The sequence below is a fragment of the Rousettus aegyptiacus genome, unplaced genomic scaffold, assembly GCF_014176215.1.
Source record: "Rousettus aegyptiacus isolate mRouAeg1 unplaced genomic scaffold, mRouAeg1.p scaffold_m13_p_2, whole genome shotgun sequence".
Taxonomy (NCBI): domain Eukaryota; kingdom Metazoa; phylum Chordata; class Mammalia; order Chiroptera; family Pteropodidae; genus Rousettus; species Rousettus aegyptiacus.
Window position 1 is genome coordinate 160,941,115 of NW_023416295.1, and position 22,546 is coordinate 160,963,660.

At 32.1% G+C, this 22,546-nt stretch overlaps 1 protein-coding gene and 1 non-coding gene across 5 annotated transcripts in view; both read right to left on the reverse strand.

Annotated features, from left to right (window-relative positions):
* The window catches only part of UHRF1BP1L (UHRF1 binding protein 1 like), a 71,350-nt gene that overhangs the window by 33,607 nt on the left and 15,197 nt on the right, over positions 1–22,546 (reverse strand). For all 4 annotated transcript variants that reach the window (XM_016158218.2, XM_016158219.2, XM_016158220.2 and 1 more), the window contains 9 exons: positions 13,037–13,199; positions 11,651–11,689; positions 11,217–11,308; positions 8,196–8,385; positions 7,513–7,653; positions 6,404–6,574; positions 3,041–3,221; positions 2,092–2,175; positions 376–558 (listed from right to left, as the gene is read on the reverse strand). In XM_016158218.2, the coding sequence (XP_016013704.2) occupies positions 376–558; positions 2,092–2,175; positions 3,041–3,221; positions 6,404–6,574; positions 7,513–7,653; positions 8,196–8,385; positions 11,217–11,308; positions 11,651–11,689; positions 13,037–13,199 (1,244 nt within the window). The remainder of the gene's footprint in view (positions 1–375; positions 559–2,091; positions 2,176–3,040; positions 3,222–6,403; positions 6,575–7,512; positions 7,654–8,195; positions 8,386–11,216; positions 11,309–11,650; positions 11,690–13,036; positions 13,200–22,546) is intronic.
* On the reverse strand, positions 15,449–15,580 carry LOC118614526. The gene has a single exon (XR_004956111.1). It is a non-coding gene; the product is annotated as a small nucleolar RNA SNORA11 (small nucleolar RNA).

Sequence of the window (22,546 nt, forward strand, 5' to 3'; positions counted from 1 at the left end):
CTTTATATATAAATTGATATAAAAATGGTAAGTATCCTTTTTTTGTGATAATTATCCTTCAAACAGTAATCACACTTATATCATATTTCAAGATTCTCTCATACAGTAACTTTTGGCTCAATTTATTAAAAAAAAAAAAAGATTTACTAGCCATTTAAAAGTCTGAAATATTCTACCTGAGTATTACTCTTATTGGTTATATTAACTTAAAAAGTGCTTTGTTCCATAAGTCTATGGTCTGAATGAGGTACAGGATTTTTATACATTAATTATACATAACAGTTACTTACAGAAAATATATTACGATCACACACACACATGCACACATACACAAAATATTAGAGGAATGCCATAATGATGTTATAGGTAAAATACCTGTTTGTGTGTGCTGGGGAGAGGCATGAGTTGGGGATTTAGGAGGTGAACCTACATTATGATCCTTTACAGCCTGTTTAAGCATTTCAACGTTGCACTCAAATTCATGTAACAACTCGTTGGCCCATCCATTTTTTGTCTTTGTTGCATCACTAAAATACATCCAATGATTACAACTGTCTCCTATAAAATGAATAACAAGAAATTTCACTGAAAATTTCACAAATTTCATTTATTCTATTATAGCAATGCTTCTAATGAGATTCATATTCTCGAAGGATTCTTCAACATTCCAATAAATGTGCAGCCTTCACTTACTACTGATTTTAATCTCCCTAGAAAATATGAGCAAACATTTAAAACAGAGGAAAGAGTGTCAAAAGCAAATAATCTGGGAGAGTTTCTATCTAGAACCTACCCTTGGCAGAATATCATTCAAAGTTTCAATTAGAAACAGCGCTGCTAGTCAAAACCTTTGCTGAATGCTCAACCACCTGGCGTATCTCAATTAAACACAATCCCAGAAAATATCATCAAAGAAAGTAGTTTCATCAAAGATTTGCTGTAAAGTGACTCATGAAAACTTACTCATAAAAAAATTAGATGAGGATTATTAAAAACCTGAAGAAACCACTAAAAATTCTCAAGATAGGCATTAGTCATAAAGATATATCTATTTACATGTTTTTTGGAGGAAAAATTTAAAAATCGAGATTATTAGGTTTTTCTGCGGTGACTAAGGAAAGTAGTATACTCATAAAAAGAGTAAGAAAATAAAATCTACTTTATGACTGGAAATTTTACATCCCAATATAAATGATTTCTACAGTAAAATTACTTTAAGTGTATGGATGGATATGTGTGTGTCTGTGTGTATGTATATATATACATACATATACATATATATAAGTATCTTATGAACCAAGAGGAAAAGAATATAAGACAAAATCCTTCAAACAAAAACTTTAAATTCTGTCAGGTAGTGATACAGAAATGACAAACACTGAAAAATGAAAATTTATAAAGAGAAAACTTTTTTTTACTTTTTAAAGTCCTGAAAAACTCATTATAGTTATTTGTGTGAATTAAAAAAGAAAGAGGCACAAACCAGCAAAATGCAGATATGGGTGTAAGGTCAAATTACTTAATTTGGCCATTTACACACATACTGTTTTATTATTTGAGGGAAAATAATATATTAATATTTGATTATTAAGGATCCTATTAAATCTTATTAATTGATGAAATTTAGAAAATACAGATTTTTTAAAGAAGTTCCTATATTCCTACAACTTAGCTAAAATCACTGTTATCCTTTTTGCTTTATTTTTTTTTGATTTTTAAAAATATCTAAATATATCACTTAAAAATCCACACACTGATTAATAACCATTTCTGTCACAATTAACAAAATAACACAAACTGTCCTTTGTTTTCTGATTTTTTAAGTTTTAAATTGGTTATTTAGAATATCGTCAATTTCTAACAATTATACTTTCTTATAAGCTACATAAACCTAAATATAAAAATGCATGAATATTTTCTATGGCAATTATATTTTCTTGATAAGCTACTACAGGGGGAAAATAACAAATGTCTTGATCCCTTTCTCCTTAAAAAATTAAAACAATATAATAAAGCAAAACGAAATTAAATAAATTGGCTATATAGTTTTAAAGCAAGATTTATGTCTTTTTGAGAAATTGCTATACATACCTGCTTTGTGATAAGGATAATAATCTATAGTTAGCTGTGTAAAAGACAGTTGCATAGCCCCTCCAGTAATACGTCTGTTTGACTCTGGGAAAAGAAAAAAGTATTAAGCAAATACTAGAAACACTTAATGCACCATACCTGCAGTTCAAGCAGTAATAACTCTCTTTCTTTGTTATCACAGATAATAAATTAAGGATTTTAGGAAATGCAATTCAATCTAGTAAGTGTTGTCACTGATTCTGGACACTTAGCAGTAAAAATTATCCTGCCTTCATCATGCAAAGCTACGAGATCAAAGGGTGAAGCAGGTAAGGTGAAGAAGATTTGGAGTTTGGAGAAGGACTTTCAGAGTGACCAAGAATAGCTTCCTGCTTACCATGATACCTTTGTCTACTAAGTAAGGGGAAATAAGAGAAACAAGAGCTAAGAAGAAAAAAAATAAAAACTTCCTGAAATTTGGCTTCCTATCCAAATTTTAGGAGGATTTGGAAGGAGACACAAGAAATGTTAAACAGCTACATAGTTTGGATTATATGAACACGAAATCAGAAAAATGCAGCTAAACCACCATGCTAAAAACACATGTGCAAATTATAAATTCAGTTTAGATAATAATTTATGGACAATTTCAAAATTATTAAAAAGCTAATTCAAAGACCAGTCTGATATTCATCATTCTCCAAGGATGTCATCTATTCAGGCTTTAATTTTTTAAAACTTAATTTTACTGTTAACATTGATAGCTAACAATTGTGCTGAAGTACTATTAAAACAAAATAAAATTTCATGCCAATATGCAGTGGTTAACATTACATTTTTCATGTATGTATCTCATTAGAATAAAATTATAACCAGCTATAGTACATATTTACATATTATATATGATAAACAATCCAGTCTTATACTAAATTCTAGAAAAAAATAGTTTGAAATAAACAGCTTTTATTACCTTTTTCTTTAGCATGAATATCATCACATATGTGTAGATCTAGATGAGAAATCACTAAATGATGAGAGGTTTCTTTAACATCGAAGTCATTAAATAGTTTCACAATTGCATCATTTAGATCAGGAGCATTTGAAGTCTGTGGTGTCTTCACTTGCTGTGCAGATGGGGCTACTGCGGAGCTCTAAAAGATTGAAAACTGCCTTATCACTACACGTTAAATACCTGAAATTCCTCACACGAGAAAACTTAAATATTTTTAGGAATAAAGTATGAAAAATAAGCTAACATACTTTCTTTTGAATCAATAACTCAGTTCCCTTAAAAAATTTTCTTCATTACATAAGAATAAAACTGAAACCCCAAATTAGAGAACTATAGACAATTTGAATATGAACCTAATATGTTTTGGTAAATATTTGAATTGTTATATTTACGTATTTATAACCCTTCTCATCTTAGAAAATATATTAACTATTAAAGGCATCTTGTTTATTATTAGTTCTATAGATTAAAAAAGAAAACAAATGTGAGCTCTGCATACATCAGCTATATACCCTATTAAATAGCATGTAGAAATAAATCACTTCTTTGTAAAAGCACTTGTGGTATTTAGTGCTATAAGAGCTCGGGTGCCTCTTATAAGGTGTGATGTGTCCTTTGAACTTATATATCTAAAGAAGCTAGATAGCAGAAGAGATTTATAATAGACTGTAAGTTCGAATTCCTTTCTCCCCAAAGACAAAAATAATAAAATACTGGTGAAGTATAAAGACATATGTGAAACTCTAAAAGCCTAAAATTATTCTGCTTACATAATGTGATGATCTATTAGCCTTAGAAGTGTACATGAAACTTTGGTAATAATAAAATCAAGACCAAATTTTTCATTATAAAATATTAAAAACTTTCTAAATAAGAACAATTCATTAATAATATTTATGGAAAATTAAATATATCCTGTATTTATACACATTTACATCTTTTAAGAACTATAAAAGAATTTCAAAGTATACTCAGTAAATGAAAATCTCAATGAAAATAATTGGGGCTCACAGTAATAAAACATGAAATATAGTTGTGAAGCTGTTAATACTTGGGGCTGAAGTAAAACTTTTTTACTGATTAATTGTTAAACTGATGTCCATAAAAAAAAAAAAATCACTTTTTCTTATGTCTTTCCCCATCTACTTCAAATTGTCTGTCTTGTTTGCCAAGGTTTTGGGTTTTTTTTTTTTTCCTTCCTGGACAAATCCATCACAGTAAGAATGAGGACAAATAAGAATGCCTTTCATTTGTAAAAAGTAATTGTGGAAAGAGAGAACCAGTCTGACATCTTAACACAAGAACATTCTCAGGTAGACTAACACTAAGAGTACACATCAAAGTGGAAGATGTGGTACTGTTTCCTTAAAACCTGGAAAGTTGTCATATATCCCTGAGATATGCATACCTCATTCTCAAAAACACTGCCCTAGTAACACCAAAGTCCTTCCCTTATCAGGAAATACCATGCTCTTCAACACTGCCACACTTCTGCAAATTCTATTTCCTCACCTGACATACCCTTTCCCTCACCTATTAACCTCTACTCATTTTAAGACTTAATTTTATTATACTCTTTGGGAAACCTTTCCAAACTCTGCAAGCAGTTGATTAAAACTTCTCTATGTTTCTACAGCCCCTGGCCCCTCTTCTTAATTCTGTACTCTAGCATTTATGTTGAATTGCAATAATTTGTTTTATATGAGTCTCCATTACACTCCTGATATCCTTGAGGACAAGATCAGACAATATTTATTTTTTATATCTGCAGTCTAGCCTTGCACTTTATGACAAAGGAAGGATGCAGTAAATAATGCCAACTTGATAGTCATAGGAAAGCCTAAATGTATATCACTCCCATGTACCAAGCCAGATCACCAACAAGCTATATACCTAAAATATATTACTTTGTTTCCAAACTTCCTGCAAACTTCACAGAAGTATATCCCTTAAGTTTTTATTAGGAGTAGTGAGGAAAAAAGTGAAGAAACAAAATAAATTGAGTCACTATAGTCAAGCTAACAAAACTAATTAAACCTGAGTGCGCTGAAACATAAGGAAACAATTTTATTTTACTTTAGCTAGCCTGATGACTTAAACTTTCAAACTTTTCAATTGTGGTCAATGCCTAGGTGTACATAAATTCTATAGATAGCAATCTGAAGAACTGAGGAAAAAAATGTACCTATTATCTACCTGACATACTTAGGAAAGAATGTTCTATTATCTAGACCACCTGCCATATGGGAGATTACTGTCTTGGAACAACCCAGAGGCTAAGAATGCAGCACTGGTTCTTCTCAAGTATGTTTTTTACTGTAAAAACTCTCACCTTTTCTCTCTGCTTCTGAACACTGTGGGTATTGTCTGGTAGTGTTTCTCAAGTTTCAATTCAGTTAAGACCCCTGAATAAAACTTTCTGTCATTTAATTCTAGCAAAGCCTCCGGATTCATTTACGTTCAGTTGACATTTAATATAAAAATTCAATTTTACTTTTAATAAAATTATCAAAAGACACTACACCAGTGGTCCCCAACCTTTATGGCACCAAAGATCAGTGCTCCTATGAGAATCTAAGGCTTGATGACCTGAGACAGCGATGCTAGCATTGGGGAGCGGCTGCGAACACAGATGAAGATTCGCTCCCTCGAATGCCACACTCACTTCCTGTTGTACAGCCGCCCCGTACCTGTCCTCAGCCTCGGAGTTGGGGACCACTACCCTACACACTGGGATTTTCAATATCTCTTCTACAAATATCTTCATGTTAAATTCTAAAAGTTTAATACTAGGAAAGATTTTTAGAAAACCCTTGTCTCCTGAGACAAAACTAGTACGGCGTCTGGTTTTACGAAAGTGATCATTAAATAGCTCGTTGTGCTCCCCCCATTCTTGCACCAGCCATCAGACAACTCCGACAGCTTTGAACTACTTCAGCAGTTCACCAGGGTTTTAGTTTTCTGCACTATTAATTCTCCCTTGACTATAATTACCTAAGTTTTTTCCTTTTGTCTTTACTTTAGTAATTTTAAAATTATATATTTTAATCCCTTAAAGAGGTATTTATAACATCAAATATTTGTCTGTCAGCATTAACTCTAGTGCCTAGTACAGACCTCCAAACAAAATAAGCACTAACTAGATGTACATTTAATGTTTTCATATAGATGCAATGTATATAAAATTATACGGTACAATATATAAGAAAATTCTTGGACCTAAAGTATTATAATCTATTTCACATGAAGAAAACAACTAACCATTCTGATTTTTAAACCATTTACATGTAAAGTAAGGTTTTTTTCCTGCTAATAACATACCTGCGTAGGTTCAGGAGCCAAACTCTTCCTTTGTTCTGTTGATTTTTCTATTGCTTCACTAAGAGATTTTGCATATTGTACCATAGCCTTCAACTGAGAATCCGTTAAAACCCATAATAGGTCATCCAATATTAAAACTAACTTTGTTGCAATGACATTGCAGTCCTTTAACTGTCAAAAAAAAAAAATCATAAAATTAAGCCAAGAAATTAAACTTATAATGTACTTGTATTAAAATTTTTAAAAATTTCTGAATGGACTTAATATGGATCCCTCCTTCATTCTCCAAATATTTACTGGTTCCTATAATATGGAAGGAATATCTCCTTGTATTGAAGATACCACAGTAAAAAAGATCACCAAATTCCTGTACCTAAACAGATAAGCACACATACTTACATAATTTAATTTTTCATTTAGAGTTAATAAATCATTTAATTACCTATGTTAATTTAACTAATTCTACTAGAAAAGGGGACATTAAAATTAATTTAAAACTAGAAACTATTTTAACCACATTTCATACTTTGGAATATTTACATTGTCATATTCTGAAAAAAATTTCAATTTAATTGAGTATAATATTTTGTGTCTAGTGATACATACATGTTGTTGAGGCTTTAATTAAGCCATGGTTAAAAAATGTCATTACTCTCTCATTAAACTTCATCACAATCTACAGTGGATACCCAACTTCTGACATCCTTAAGTAACTATCTTACCTATCTATATATAAATCACCAGTCATATCTTACTAATAACCTTCTAAAGCTAGTAGTTTTAGTTACTGATAATGAAGGCTTTGCTGTTTACCCACTCCTAAACAAGATTCACATAGAAGAAATGAAATTAAAGAACAGTTCAACAAATATCTGGCAACTGAGAAATCTATTCAATCTATGAAAAATAAAAATCTAAGTATTAAATCTAGAAGACTGAAAAATGTTATCAATACACTAGGTTTCTTCAAATATTGCTTAAAGTACTGTATTTCCTTTTTTTTTTTGCACTGTTTTAATATGCCAATGTTTTGCCTAAAAATTATTTTAAATTTCTTAACAATTCTAATAGTTATCACATTAATCAAAAAGGTAATCCTGTTGACTTACTCTTCTTTTAAGAGTGACTCTGATTTTTGATTGGTTGGTTATTAATCGAACAGGAGCACACATAATTTCAAGATGTGAACTTTGGGTAGCATCGGCCTCGATTCTAATCATCTGCCAATTTATTTCTTTAAATGTCAAAACCTAAAGAAAACACAGAGATTAGCTTCAACTACTCATACAAAATCAAATGAGAAATATGTAGATTCGTAAAAAATAAAAATAAAAATCTATCTCTTCACTAATTTTCATATGACATTCTAGATAGTCACTTTGATTTTATTTTTTGAAACTGTATACTTCCAACAAATTCAGTAACACATCTTCATAATTATATTCTTCATCTGTAAAGCTGTTAATACTTTTATTCTACATCACTTAAAAGTACAAAGAGCATTTGAATCATGTAACCAAGAATTTAAATAATATATTTTAGTTTTGTAAATTTAAAATTCACTTCTGAGTAGCTGTGAAGTTAAAATAGGACGTATTAATTCTATGAGTTGAAAGAACATTAAAATATGCATATTTAATAATGATTAAGAGTAAAATAGAAAAGCCTAGTTAAAAAGCAAGAGTAAAACTAGCAGTATGTGAATCTAGGTGACCATAAGAAGAAATTGCTTTAAATATCCTTTTATTTATCAGTGACTATTTTCTAAACAAAGAAAGAAGAAAATCTTTACCTCTCCTCTCTGTGGATCCTGAATTCGAGTAAATCTTAAATCTCCAGGTTCCCAATTTGCATTCACGCTATAGATCCGTAGCTGGGAAAGCTCAAAGGATGCATTGAAGGCTTTTGCTCCAATGCGGATGACAATGGAATTTACAGAAACAGTAATTCCCTCAACTACTTTTTCAGCAAAGCTGTATTCACTAGAAAAATAAAGCAAGACAAAATATAATGCACTAAAGTCAAAAAAAATATCATTAAAACAATAAAAGTTATCTCTTAATATTCTCACACAAGTACACGAACTACCATAATGTTCGTTTTGGCTTAAAAAATAAAAATTTTGTTAAAACGATAATCTAGCCTGGTTACATATGTTAGGAAAATGCTCTTCTCAAAATAATAAAAATTTTTAAAATTGGAGGATATTCTCTAAATCCTTATAAACAGTATCCCAAAGTTGTCTACTCTCAAACAGCATTAGTCCAAACAACTGGCATCTCTAATATAAATAAGAGAGCTAAATTCTTGATACAAAGAAGACTACAGAGTCTAATTGACTATAAACTCATAATTTAGGAATGAGGTCAGAAATATTTCACATTCTCTAATTCAATTTAGCAAATATTTATTGAGCATTTACTATGTCTCTATCCAGATCTCTTACTGGAAGTTTAGACTGTAAAATTCAAATGTCCACCAGATAGCTCCACCAGGCTTGCTGTCAAACATTTAAAGCCAACATGCATAAAAGTGAACCCAATGTCTTTATTGATCACGTGCCTGCCTCCCTTATACCTGCTGTTGATTTACTACCTTAATAAATAAGTAAATTACTTAACTTTTCTAGGCCTCAGCTGACTTATCTTTTAAATTAGATAATACTTTGTAGGTTATATGTGGACTGCATATGAACTAGTCCATATGAACCAAAAGGTTCATCTCTTGACTCATGATATTTCATAAAATATGACTATTATTTATAGTATCACTAATAGTAGCATATTATTATTAAAACTATTGAGAGTCTATGTGCCTCAGTTTCCTCATTTGTAAAGGAAAATAATACCTATTTCAAAAGGTGCCGAGGTCCTTAATTAAAACAGTGTATGTTGGTAATTTATATAGTCCTTAGCTTCTCTGAGGTAGTTTTGTTACAAAAGGAGGTGGCTATCTACCTTGGTTTTAGAAAATTGAGAAATGAAGCATCCCAGGGAGGAGTTGCTTTGATCCTAAGGACAAATATCGGTCACTTAGGTAGAAATATTCCTGGATTTGGAAAGAAAATTTCTATAGTAATTATGTGGGAATACCTTTTAAAATACCCAACCGCATCTGTTCTAATCTATGCACATTAAAAAGTGTTACAGTTGTATTGCAGGATTTACCAACAGAAGGGTGATGCCTGAATCAATGACTAAAGTCTACATATTAGAAATCATCCATTATAAATTAAAAAGATGGAATTTCAATTTATAAGTTTCCTCTAAGCCTATTAAATATTAATTTCCCTCTCTTTTAATCTCTTAGAAACAAAATCAAATAGATCAGTTTCCCTAAGTTGCATGACTAAAGAAATATTAAAAATACATACTCATATTCTCAATAACCATTATAGACCTAATGAATCATAATTTCAAAAGAAGTCTTAAAGACTCCATAGATTTAATAAACAGCCTGAGTGATTGCTACAATTAAGGAGGTCTGGAAAATGTGGAAATAGATGAACCATACTGCCACTTGTCAAAATATAAGGTTTATCACCATATCATTGCAAAGCCAAAATTATAAAGCTTATTGAACTATACGAACATGAATTAGAACATTATCGACTACACTTAGCACACATTGACAAAAACCTAATTTCTGCCACATCTAAAGTAAGTCATTAATAGTAATTTTCCTGATCTTTTCCTCTTTCAATAATCTTCTAATCATCTCCACTTTCTAATTTTTCTGAACCTAGCTGATTTAAAGGCCAACTGCTCCAATCTACTCTATCGAACCTGAAAACGTAATCTAAACTTTAAAATCAAATTGCTGGATGATGCATAAACTACAACGAAACTCTTTTCCCAGTCACTATTACCTATAGTCCAAACATAAATTGGACATCTGATAGAATGCACTAATGTAAAGGTGGTTCGACCTTGGTGAAAGAGAAGGAGGGTGTGTGTGTGTGTGTGTGTGTGTGTGTGTGTGTGTGTGTGTGTGTGTGTGTGTGTGTGTGTGTGTGTGTGTGTGTGTGTGTGTGTGAGCGTGCATGCGCATGTGTATCTCCAAGAAGAGTTTTATCATTGGTTTTACTCAGCACCCAGAATACTATAGATGTTCAGGGCTGCCATGTTGTACAACTTGAGGAGGCATTAGTCACATTAAAATTTATGTGAACATTTTACATGAAGACCTGCACAATGCAAAGTAGTGCAGAAATCCTGCCTTGAGGAAATGATGTATAGTATAAGATTCAAACTCACTGAATGCAAAAACGGGACTTTTTTAAAGGTATATTTTTAAGAACGAGTCTAACTTTTCAAGAAGGCTTTGTGAAATGGCCCCTATGCTTCTACATCATTCGCATTTGATTTTTATCTATCAAAATACAATCTGCAAGCATTCTTTGTTTAATGAATGTTAAGAGTAATCCAAAAGGTCTATAATTTTACTAGGCATCAACTTAGATCTTTAGAGTCATAAAAACTCCACTGATGTGTAGAATAAATAACATACATCTGATTTATAGAATACCTAAGCTCTTCTGCTTCCATTTTCTGCTACCTGCTGTGCCTTTATTTGATCATTATTATTTAATGATCAAAAAAATTAAGAAAAGCAAAATGAATAAAAGGCTAAAAATCAATTCTACTTGTACCATATATACTAAAACTGTAAAATATTTGACGGGAGAGATGGCCGAAAGAGGAACTGTTTGAGGTTAGGGGATTTTATTTTATGTCCTATTTCTGCAGATAACAGAGATAACTATAAAAAAGAATTTTCTTCACCAGTCACAAAGATAAATAGAAACAGCTACCTTTGTCCTGAAGCAGTTGCAATTGGCGATGGCCCATTAGGGTTTCGTGGTTCTTCACATGTACTCATTTCCATTATTACTTTATCCAGGGACTAATAAAGATACATTAAAAATGTAAATGACTAGATAATTTTACGTATATTATGAAAATATTCTTTAAGACTATTTTCTCTTTCATTTCTTTAGGAGTAAAGGTCTAAAAAGGCAAGTACAAAAAACAGAAAACAATGTGCTCAGATTTTTCTCAAGACACTATCTGATGAAAAGTTGTATTATAGGAAGGAGTATGGGAGAAAAATTGTAAGTAGCCAAATACTACTGAGATCATCAGATTTTACAGAAGAGCAATTTCTAATCCCAGAATGTATTAATATTAACACAGTTACATTATATGCATTTATAATTCCTTATTTCTGAGCCAATTCAAAACTTACCAAACAGATGGGATGTGTTTTCAGTTTTGTCCATGGGATCTTAAAAAAAAAATTTTTTTCTTTAAAATGAATCATTTAAAAAAATGTAAAATAGTAACCAACACAGGTGCTCTATTAATATAGTGACAGACATATCAAATTATATCAGATGACTTTCTTCCTAAATTGCAAAATAATAAACTGAGCAATTCATTGAAACTCTTAAAATTAGATGTACCTTTTTTATATAAAAGACTACCAGTCATACTTTCTTAGTCATATTTTTAAATAAAAATTTCAGTTTCTCTTAAGTATCTTCTCTTTCCAGTCCTTAAAACACATTTTAAAATGTTTAACCACTATGCTGTACATCTGAAACTAACATAAATTAATTTCAATGTCAATTGTAACTTTTTTAAAAAAAAACTATTAAAGGGCAATGAACACACAATGTAATATATATACCGATGTCACTGTAAAAAAAAAATACTTATTCAAGCTATTTTTAAAAATCCACATTTTTATTTAAGCTTCTCACCAAAGTTTAGTCAGTATTTTGTTCATCTAGCAATTTTTGAAATTCTAGAATTCTGACCAATCATTTTGTAGATATTCAAGACAAATACAAAAGTGAGGCCATTAATGTAAAATGTAGATAATATCAAGTAAGTAATATTCAAATGTAACCTGCACTAAAAAGATGAATTTGTAGATATTTGGTTTGGGTTTATGGAAGATAGAACAAAAAATTGAAGGTGACTATCAAAGGATACAGAAACCCTTCTATTTCAATTTTATGAACTAAATGAGCATTCAGTACTTCTACTGAGCAGACTTTCAAGCTGAGCCTAGTCTTTAAGAGCAAGAAGTGATATGACATGATAAGCATCAAATAACTAGAGGTAAGTTTAATTAAGTAGGAATGATAATAAAAGAGAATTTTTAAATCCTCAAAATAAGAAACAAATAAGAAAAAGAAATAAAACTTCAAAAAATATATAATGTACAGAATAAGATAACTCATCAGTCCTTATGTCTTCATTTAAGTGTTTACTTATTAGAAATTTAAATTGTCCCATGCGATAACAAGTGCTTTGAAAAAATATTTGTATATGTACCAAATTTAACCAGTTGTTTTATTAATAAACTATCAACAATTTTATTTAAGTGTTAATATTAAATTTTAAACAAAATGAAAATCTATAAATTAATAACATATTAGTATATGATTTTAAATTTATATACTACACATTCATGCAATTATTTAGACAAAAGTATTTGTCTTTTTAAATTATGTTAAAATGCTTCTTTACAGAATTATCTAAAACAAAATATTTATTATAAGACATCGGGATGAAATTAAAAAATAAAAACAGAAAATGCTTTTCATAGATATCAAAAGCTCACCCTAATAGATGCTTTATTACAAAAAACTTTGTTGATAGCAAGCCATGTAGGCAAATCCAACATATTCTGAAGCACCTCTTCATCCAACTCCAAATTCTTCAGTTCCCCTTCTCCTTTAAGGGTACTTAGATTTATCTTGTCAGGAGATAAATTTTTGGTAAATCTGAAAGAAAATATATATTGACATTTATTTTAGTGTCAGTACTGTATCCCAGAGTCATTTTTGCAAATATACAGGATGTTAAAAATGTAATAGCAGCACTAAGATACCCAAAACCACAGTGAAAAGCCCTACTTTAATGCATGCCTTTTTCAGTGTGGTTTTGCTGTTGTTTTGATCTCTCTCATCCACAGCTCTCTTACACAAAGCCTACAGTGTTTGAGGCACACATCTGAATATCATTTTCCCACATGTAATCAAGCTCTGGTTCTTAGTGCCTTCCTATTTTATAAATATTTAGTGAATATCCACTATTTTCCAGACATTATGCAAGGCAGTGCATATCATATTTTGTTCACTTCGCCACAGACTACATCAGAAAAGGGAATATTCCTATTCTACTAATGAACCTACGAGGAAGGTTAGGGAATGAAGAGACCCTTTGGAAGCAGCAGCAACAGTAGCTACTGTTATTCATCATCCCAAGAATGATGATCAATGGACATTTGCACTTTTTTTAGAATTATCCAGTGATCTTCAGCTTTAGAAACTGACCCAGATCATTCCAAAAATAAATTATTGTATACACATTTTGTCCTAAAAAGGTTTCTGGAGAAAGAGATTATGCAATTCTATTTAGCAAGCCAATGCTGTTTTTTTCTATGTGAGACTCTTAAAAATACCAGTATTTGTAACTCTGAACTAGCTGTACAAATACCATTTATCCTTTCTATAGGAGTTAAGATAACTGAAGTGTAAAGTGCATAATGAAAATGTCAAGAGTAGACCCTGGATCATCTACAATTACTTAAAAATGGAAGTTCTTAAACTTAAGAAAGTTTGCAAATAATAAATAATAATAGTTGAAATAATAGTGAACATTTTTCAACAGTATACTATGTACCAGGCTCTTGCACACATGCATTACTATGTTATCTAATTGCTGTGATATCCCATATGGTTAAAACTATTTTTATCTCCACTTTTTACATGAGTAAACATAATGAGTAACTTATTTGTCCAATATTACAATAATAATAGTAATAATAGATTACACATGTACTTTGAAGTACTTTCATATACATTATTTATTCCTTAAAACAACCCTTAAAACAAAAAATGAAAAATTGCTCACTTTATCCAAAAACAAAACTGACAAAATTAATTACTGAAAACAAGAATTATTATCCAAACTTTTACCTTTTGCTAATATTAAAGTAGCAAAATGTACTGGGTTATTTACATGCCCCACATATCAACAAGAATATCAATCAATATACACATGCTTTGCCATTGACTCTAAACCAGAATTCCTTGAGCCAGACTTTATCTGGATCCATATCTCTTCACGGAATGTCAACTGAGAAATACAAAGGTCATATTTAGCCTACACCTGACCAACGATACTGAGCTGTATTATACTGAACTACAATCACGTTTAGTTTAACACCACGAGGTTTCCTGAGAGCCTAACATTCCTAATCATATAGGAATGATCTGCCGCTTCCTCAAGGCAGAATATTAGAGCTAAAAGGGAGCATTCAATAAATACTTATTGAGGATTCACGATTGAGACACATTGGTTGGCAAGCAGTACACTCAAGATCTCTACTTTTGTGCAATTTTCATTTTAGTTGGTAAGTCAGAAGATCAAATAGCACGACTGAGAGAGCATACAGTAAGGGGTTTTAACACAGAGCTTTTTTGAAACAAGGGCTTGTGAGCTGATACCTAAAGGATAAGTAATAGAAGTTAACTACAAAAGAAAAAGAAGGCTGTAGGGAAGGAAAGAGTATTCCAAGCAGTGAAAATAAACATATAAAGGTTCTGAGGCAGGAGGGAGCATGGTACAAAATAGAACTAAAAAAAAAAAAAAAAGTCAGTATCTGGAATGTAGCAAGAGAGCCAGGAGAGAACACAAATGTGGAAGGACAAAGAGAGGCCCGATTATACAAAGACTTGACCATTTTGTTCATCAATTAATTCATTCAATTAATTTTAATTTATACAGCAGGTCCTCGAATAACACCATTTCATTAAAACACTGATGAGATCCACAGGAACTTAACTTTTTTTCTTTTGAAAAGAGAGGTTCAAAGCCTTTATATCTAAGACCACCCATGGCACACCCATGCACGCACTGGATAGGCTCTAGGTGGCAATCTCCCTCACTAAATACTGCAGCTTTTCTTCCAATATTGAGTCCTGTCCCATCAGTCCTGCACAGAAACCATGTAGAGGTGCAGAGGGAAACATGTAGGGTGTTTGATCATAGGAAGGCCACAAGTTTTGTGCCCCTTGTCACAATGACCCCAGATTCCTGTTGGGTACGTGTTATAAACAGAGAAGCCATTTCTTCAGGCCCCCTGCTCTGAATACACCCCGGGAACTTAATCCCTGTTTATATCAGTTAGCCTATGATAAAATTGGTTTCATTACAGTCCTGTCATCACAGTTCCAAGAATCTAACAACAACATTAAGTGAAGATTTAGTGTACCTATAATCTAATAAGTACTGGGAATTTGACAATGATAAAAATAGTTTTTGATTAGAATGAGACTTTCATTTTTAAAAGATAATTCTGCTGAAAATATATGACAGAGGGACATGGGCAGAAGCGGGGAGCCCAGACAGGAGTTCGGAAATGAGTTATATCAACAATTTCAGGAATTGAAAAAACAACTGGATGAGCAGAGTAAGAAGATTAAAACACTCAAAAAGAACCAAATAGACCTTCTGGAGATTAAAACACACACACACACACACACACACACACACATATTGCAAGAGTTGAAAAATGAAATATAGGCTTGAGAAATAGAGTCAACCAAATGGAGGAAAGGATCGGTGATATCGAAAACAGAAATCTAGAAATAAATCCTAAAGAAGAAGAGAGAAACTGAAGAATGGAAAATAATGAAAGAGAAATAGAAGAACTAGCTGATACCATCAGGAGAGGAAACATAAGAATAATGGCCATTATCAAAGGTGAGAAAAAGAAACAGGGACTAGAAAGCAGTCAGACAAATAGTGGATGAGCATTTCCTAAATATAAGGAATGAGCTGGAGCTTGGAATTCAAGAAATCGACAGAACACCCAATTATCTCAACCCAAAAAGGCCTTCACCAAGACACATTTTATTAAAGTTATCAAAAATCAACAACAAAGATTCTCAGGGCAGCCAGAGAAAAGAAAACGGCACCTTATAAAGGAAAACCCATTAGATTATCCTCAGACTTCTCACCACAAACCTTACAAGCCAGAAAGGAATAGAATTAAATATTTAAACTATAAAGTGAAAGGAATTACCAGTCTAGAATAATGTATCCAGCTAAGCTTTCCTTTAGATATGAAGGAGAAATTAAGACCTTTCCAGACCTACAAAAATTGAGGGAATTCTCCACTATGAGGCCTGCACTACAGGAAATACTGAAAGGTGTCAGCTCACCTAAAACAAAATGACCTAAAAAAAAACACAAAAAACCATAATTAGGAGTAAAGTGACTATCCGGCAAATAGAAGCAGAGGAGTGCAACCCTTACTGAGAACAGGGCATTATAAGCTTAAATAATAATAAGAGAATTGCTATAGCAAGATAGTATAGTAATGAATGTTCAGCATACATAGGGACAAATTGAGATAACAATACCTGAAAAAGGGAAGATTCAAATTTGCAAAGGGGAATGGACAATTGTATATATTAAATGGACAATTGTATATATAATACTTATTAATATCTATGCTTCCAATCAGGGAGCCTCGAAATATGTAAATCAATTACTAACAGAACTAAAGGAAGAAACAGATCAAAACACTATCGTAGTAGGAGACGTAAATACCCACTGTCAGATATGGACAGATCATCCAAACAGAAAATCAATAAGGAAGTAACATCCTTAGACACATTAGACAAACTGGACATAATTGACATATACAGAGCCTTCCATCCCAAAACAGCTGCTTATACATTCTTCTCTAGTACACATGAAACATTCAAGAATTAATCACATACTGGGACACAGAGATAACCTCAACAAATGTAAGAGGGCTGAAATTATATTAGCCATATTCTCTGATTATGATGCTTTGAAACTAGAGATCAACTGCAGAAAGAAAACAGGAAGAATCACAAATACATGGAGATTAAATAACATGCTACTGAAGAATAACTGAGTCAGAGAAGAAATAAAAAGAGAAATCAAGAGATACATAGAAAGGAATGATAATGCTAGTACAACATATCAAAACTTTTGGGACACAGCAAAAGCAGTCGTAAGAGGAAAGTTCATATCATTACAGGCCTATCTCCAAAAACAAAAACGAGCCCAAATAAACAACCCAATGCTTCATCTTAAAAAAACTAGAAAAGAAAGAACAAATGAATCCTAAAGTCAACAGTCAGAAAGAAATAATCAAAATTAGAGCAGAAATAAATGAAATTAAGTACAGAAAAAAAAATAGGAAAAATAAATGCCACAAAGAACTGGTTCTTTGAGAAGGTTAATAAAATTGACAAACCCCTGGCTAGATTCACTAAAGAAAAAAGAGAAAGGACACAAATAAACAAAATCAGGGATGAAAGAGGGGACATTATGACTGACGTTGCAGAAATACAATGGATCATACAAGAATACTATGAAAAAGTATATAACACCAAATTTAATAACCTAGAAGAAATGGACAAGTACTTAGAAAAATACAATCTTCCTAGGCTGAATCAAGAACTGGAAAATCTAAATAGACTGATCGGCAGTATGGAAATTGAAACAATCATCAAAAACCTAACCAAAAAGTAAAAGTCCAGGACCGATGGTTTCACCAGTGAATTTTACCAAATATTCAAAGATTTAACACCTATTCTCCTCAAACGCTTCCAAAAAAGTCGAAGAGGAGACAGTACTTCCCAACTCATTTTATTACCCAATATTACTCTGATACCAAAACCTGGTAAGGATAACACACACAAAAAAAACTACAGACCAATCTCTCTCATGAATACAGATGCAAAAATCCTAAATAAGATACTAGCGAACGAAATACAGCAACATATTAAAAAGATTCTACACCACAGTCAAATAGGCTTCATCCCAAGGGCACAGGGATAGTTTGACATATGCAAATCGATTAATGTGATACACCACATAAATAAATGAAAAAATAAGAATGATATGATTATATCAATAGATGTAGAAAAAGCCTTTGGCAAGATACAGCACCCATTTATGATCAAAACACTTAACAAAATCAGTATAGAAGGAAAGTATCTTAACATAATAAAGTCCATATGTGACAAACCCTTAGCCAACATTATACTTAATGGTGAAAAACTAAAAACCTTCCCTCCAAGATCAGGAATAAGGTAAGGCTGTCTACTATCATTATTGTTATTCAATATAATATTGGAGGTCCTAGCGAGTGCAATCAGAAAGAGAAAGATATAAAAGGCATCTAAATAGGAAATGAAGAAGTCAAACTGTCACTATTTGCGGATGACGTGATTCTCTATATAGAAGACCCTAAAGACTCCACAAGAACACTACTAGAAACAATAAGCAAATACGGTAGTTTCTGGATACAAAATCAACGTTCAAAAATCCATAGCGTTCCTATACTCTAATAACAAAGCGTTAGAAAAAGTGGAAAAAATAATTCCTTTTGCAATTGCAAGAAAAAGAATTAAATACCCAGGAATAATTTAACAAAACATGTGAAGGACCTATGTAACAAAAACTACAAGACCTTATTAAAAGAAATCAAAGAAGATACAAAGAAATAGAAAGATATTCTGTGTTCTTGGATTGAAAGAATCAGTAGAGTTAAAATGACCAAATTATCTAAAGCACTAAACAGATTTAATGCAATCCCCATCAAAATCCCATAAGCGTTTTTCAAAGAAATAGAACAAAAAAAAATCATCAGGTTTGTATGGAAGCACAAAAGACCCCGAATTGCCAAAGCCGTCCTGAGAAAAAAGAACAAGGCTGGATGCATCACTCTGCCCGACTTCAAATTATACTACCAAGTGACAGTAATCAAAACGGCATGGTATTGGCAGAAAAACAGACACACGGACCAGTGGAACAGAATCAAGAGTCCAGACCATATTTATATGGGCAAAAAGTTTTCGACAAAAAAGCCAAAAACATACAGTGGAGAAAGGAAAGCCTCTTCAATAAATGGTGCTGGGAAAACTGGAAGTCCACCTGCAAAAGAATGAAACTAGACTGTTGTCTATCACCACGCCAAAATTAACTCAAAATGGATTAAGGACCTGAATATAAGACCTGAAACAATAAAATGCATAGAAGAAAACATAGGAACTAAACTAAAGGACCTTGGACTTAAAGAGGATTTTATGAATTTGACCTCAAAGGCAAGGGAAGTAAAAGCTAAAATAAATGAATGGGATTACATCACAAAGCTTCTGCTAAGCAAAAGAAACCGTCAACAAGGTAAAGGGATAACCATACAAATGAAAAATTATATTTGCAAACAACACCTCTGATAAGAGCCTAATATCCAAAATATACAAAGAACTCATATGACTCAATAACAACAAAAATCAAATGGTCCAATCAAAAAATGGGCAGAGGACCTGAACAGACACTTCTCCCTAGAGGACATACATATAGCCAACAAATATATACAAAGATGCTCAACATCGCTAGCTATTAGGTAAGTGTAAATCAAAACCACAATGAGATACTATCTCACACTTGATAGAATAGCTATAATCAACAGAACAAGTAATAACAAATGTTGGAGAGGATGTGAAGAAAAAGAAACACTCATACACTGCTGGTGGGACTGCAAATTGGTACAGCCACTGTGGAAAACAGTACGGAGGTTCCTCAAAAAACTAAGAATTGATCTACCATATGATTCAGCAAACCCTTTACTGGGTATTTACCCCAAAGATTTGAAAATTCATATCTGTAAAGGTATTTGCACACCAATGTTCATAGCAGCATTATTCACAGTGGCCAGGAAATGGAAGCAACCCAAGTGTCCTACAATAGATGATTGGCCAAAGAAGCTGTGGTACATATATACAATGGAATATTACACAGCCAGAATAGATGAAATACATTTGCAACGACATGGATGGACCTTGAAATAATCATATTAAGCAAAATAAGCCAGACAGAAAAAGTTGAAAATCACATATCACTTATATGTGGAATTTAAACCTAAAAGCACCAAATGAACAGGGCAGAGACTCATGGACATGGACTATAGACTAGTGGTTAGCAGAGTGTGGGGGGTAAAGGAGGAGCAGGGAGGTAAATGGAGTAAAGGAGGTCAAATTTAGGGGGACAGGTGGAGATTGAGGTAGGTAAAGGGGATCAAATATATGGTAGCTGAAGGAAACTGGACTTTGGGTGGTAAACACACAATAGAATATACAGATGTCAAATTATAATGTGCACCTGAAAATTATTTAATTGTATTAACCAATGTTACCCCAATAAATTTAATAAAAAAAATAAGTAAAACAAAACAAAATAAAAATCAATGATTTTAAGACAGCAGATAGAGTACACAAAAGGAACAGTTTGACTTCGGAAAACAAGATAATACTCCACATATGTAAAAAATAAAAAAAAATAAGAATGAGAAGAAGGGAAACACCTAAAACTGAAAGCAAACTGAAACAAATGAACCTAACTGTACTTCAAAAATACTGCAACTTTACTCACAGAGAAGACAGGAAGGAAGGACAGACAGAGGGACAGATTTTGGAAAAAGACAGATCTGAGTAACTCATGAATACAACATCTGATTATGCATCTGTAGTGTTGGGCAGGGTGCAATTTGTGTGTGTGCATATGGGAGGGGGGTGGTTAGTAGAGAGGTCAGGCAACATCTTGGTTGTACAAGAATGTTCTGCTCAACGACATTTACAAAGGGAAATAAGTGAAAGCAGCTAAATGTCCAAAAGGGGGTAATATCTCTTTAATTGTGATACATTATGATATTTATGAGATATACAAATCAAGTAATATGTTTCCCCAATCATATAACAAATGTCCAGTGGAAATTTAACGTTCGAAATTATATACTGTGATTTCAATTATAAAAAAGATGCATTATAAGATCTCAAATATCAAGAGTACCTATAGCTGGTAAGATTTTAGATTTATTTCTTCAGTTTTAAACATTTCTGTATGTTTAAGTGTATAAGGAGCAAATATTACTTTTACAAAGACAAAATTTCAACAGAAACCCTAAAAGACAGGACTGATGAGCAAAAGAGAAAGATGGAAAGATTAAAGTACGTGTCATTCACAAGAAATTTTTACCTTCAAATTAGTTCATACCAAAGGAATAACATCTGCATAGAGTGTGGGTCTTAATGTTGGGTGGTGTAAATTCCAGTGTAGCGACTTACTGTGATACCACTCTGCCTCAGTATGCTCATCTATAAAATGCAGAAAATAACACCAACCTCAAAAGATTTTAGTGAGGGTTAAAGATAGTATATAAAGCATCTCATACAAAACAAATATCCAATTAAGAGTTCTCTTTCTCCATCCCTCTTTCTATTTAAAGCATGAACACACTGATTATAGTTCTAATTGGAGCAATATCAAAAGTTCATGATCATCCAAAGAGGATTTTAAAATGGCTGAGCTATGGAGCTAATCTTGAAAATATATTAATATGGCTGATCTGTTAAAATATTTTAAACAGAAAGCTGAAGATATATTGGTAACTGTTATACTCAAAGCTATTAGAAAGCTGGTTTCTTACACTGGGTGGCAGTATATATATATCAAATTATTTATTTTTATTATTCATATGTTAGACTTTAACTTACATATCCTTTCAATTTGCACAAATGTTTCCCAAATTTGTCATAATTTAATTGATATAGGAAAAGCAGGCTTCCACTAAGTGTATATTAGGCAAGCAAAGGGAAGAATACTCACAAAAGAGCATTATGCATGGAAGAGCTGTGTGTCTACCTATGCTTTTTCCAAATGTTACTGCGGTCTCTTCGGACTGAACTGCCATTCAGAGTCCCCAGATAACTGTATTACTCTTTTAAATATTATAATTGAGAAGGGTTATGATAACTGGCCTGATCCTAAAGAAAATAAATTGTTATCTGAAATAAACCATTTTAGCTCTCTAAAGAACTATTTAAAGCCCTAAAATGTTATATAACCATTTTAAAGCTGAACTTTAAAAAATGGTAGAAAGCTATGTCAATGAATTATGCTCTGAATAATTATTTATCTGGTGGAGATGAGGGGGCTGGGGAGAATGGAAGCATGAAATCTATACAAAACCCAAGTAGATATATTAAAGACTCCAGACACGAATAAGAGAAAAAGCTGATTG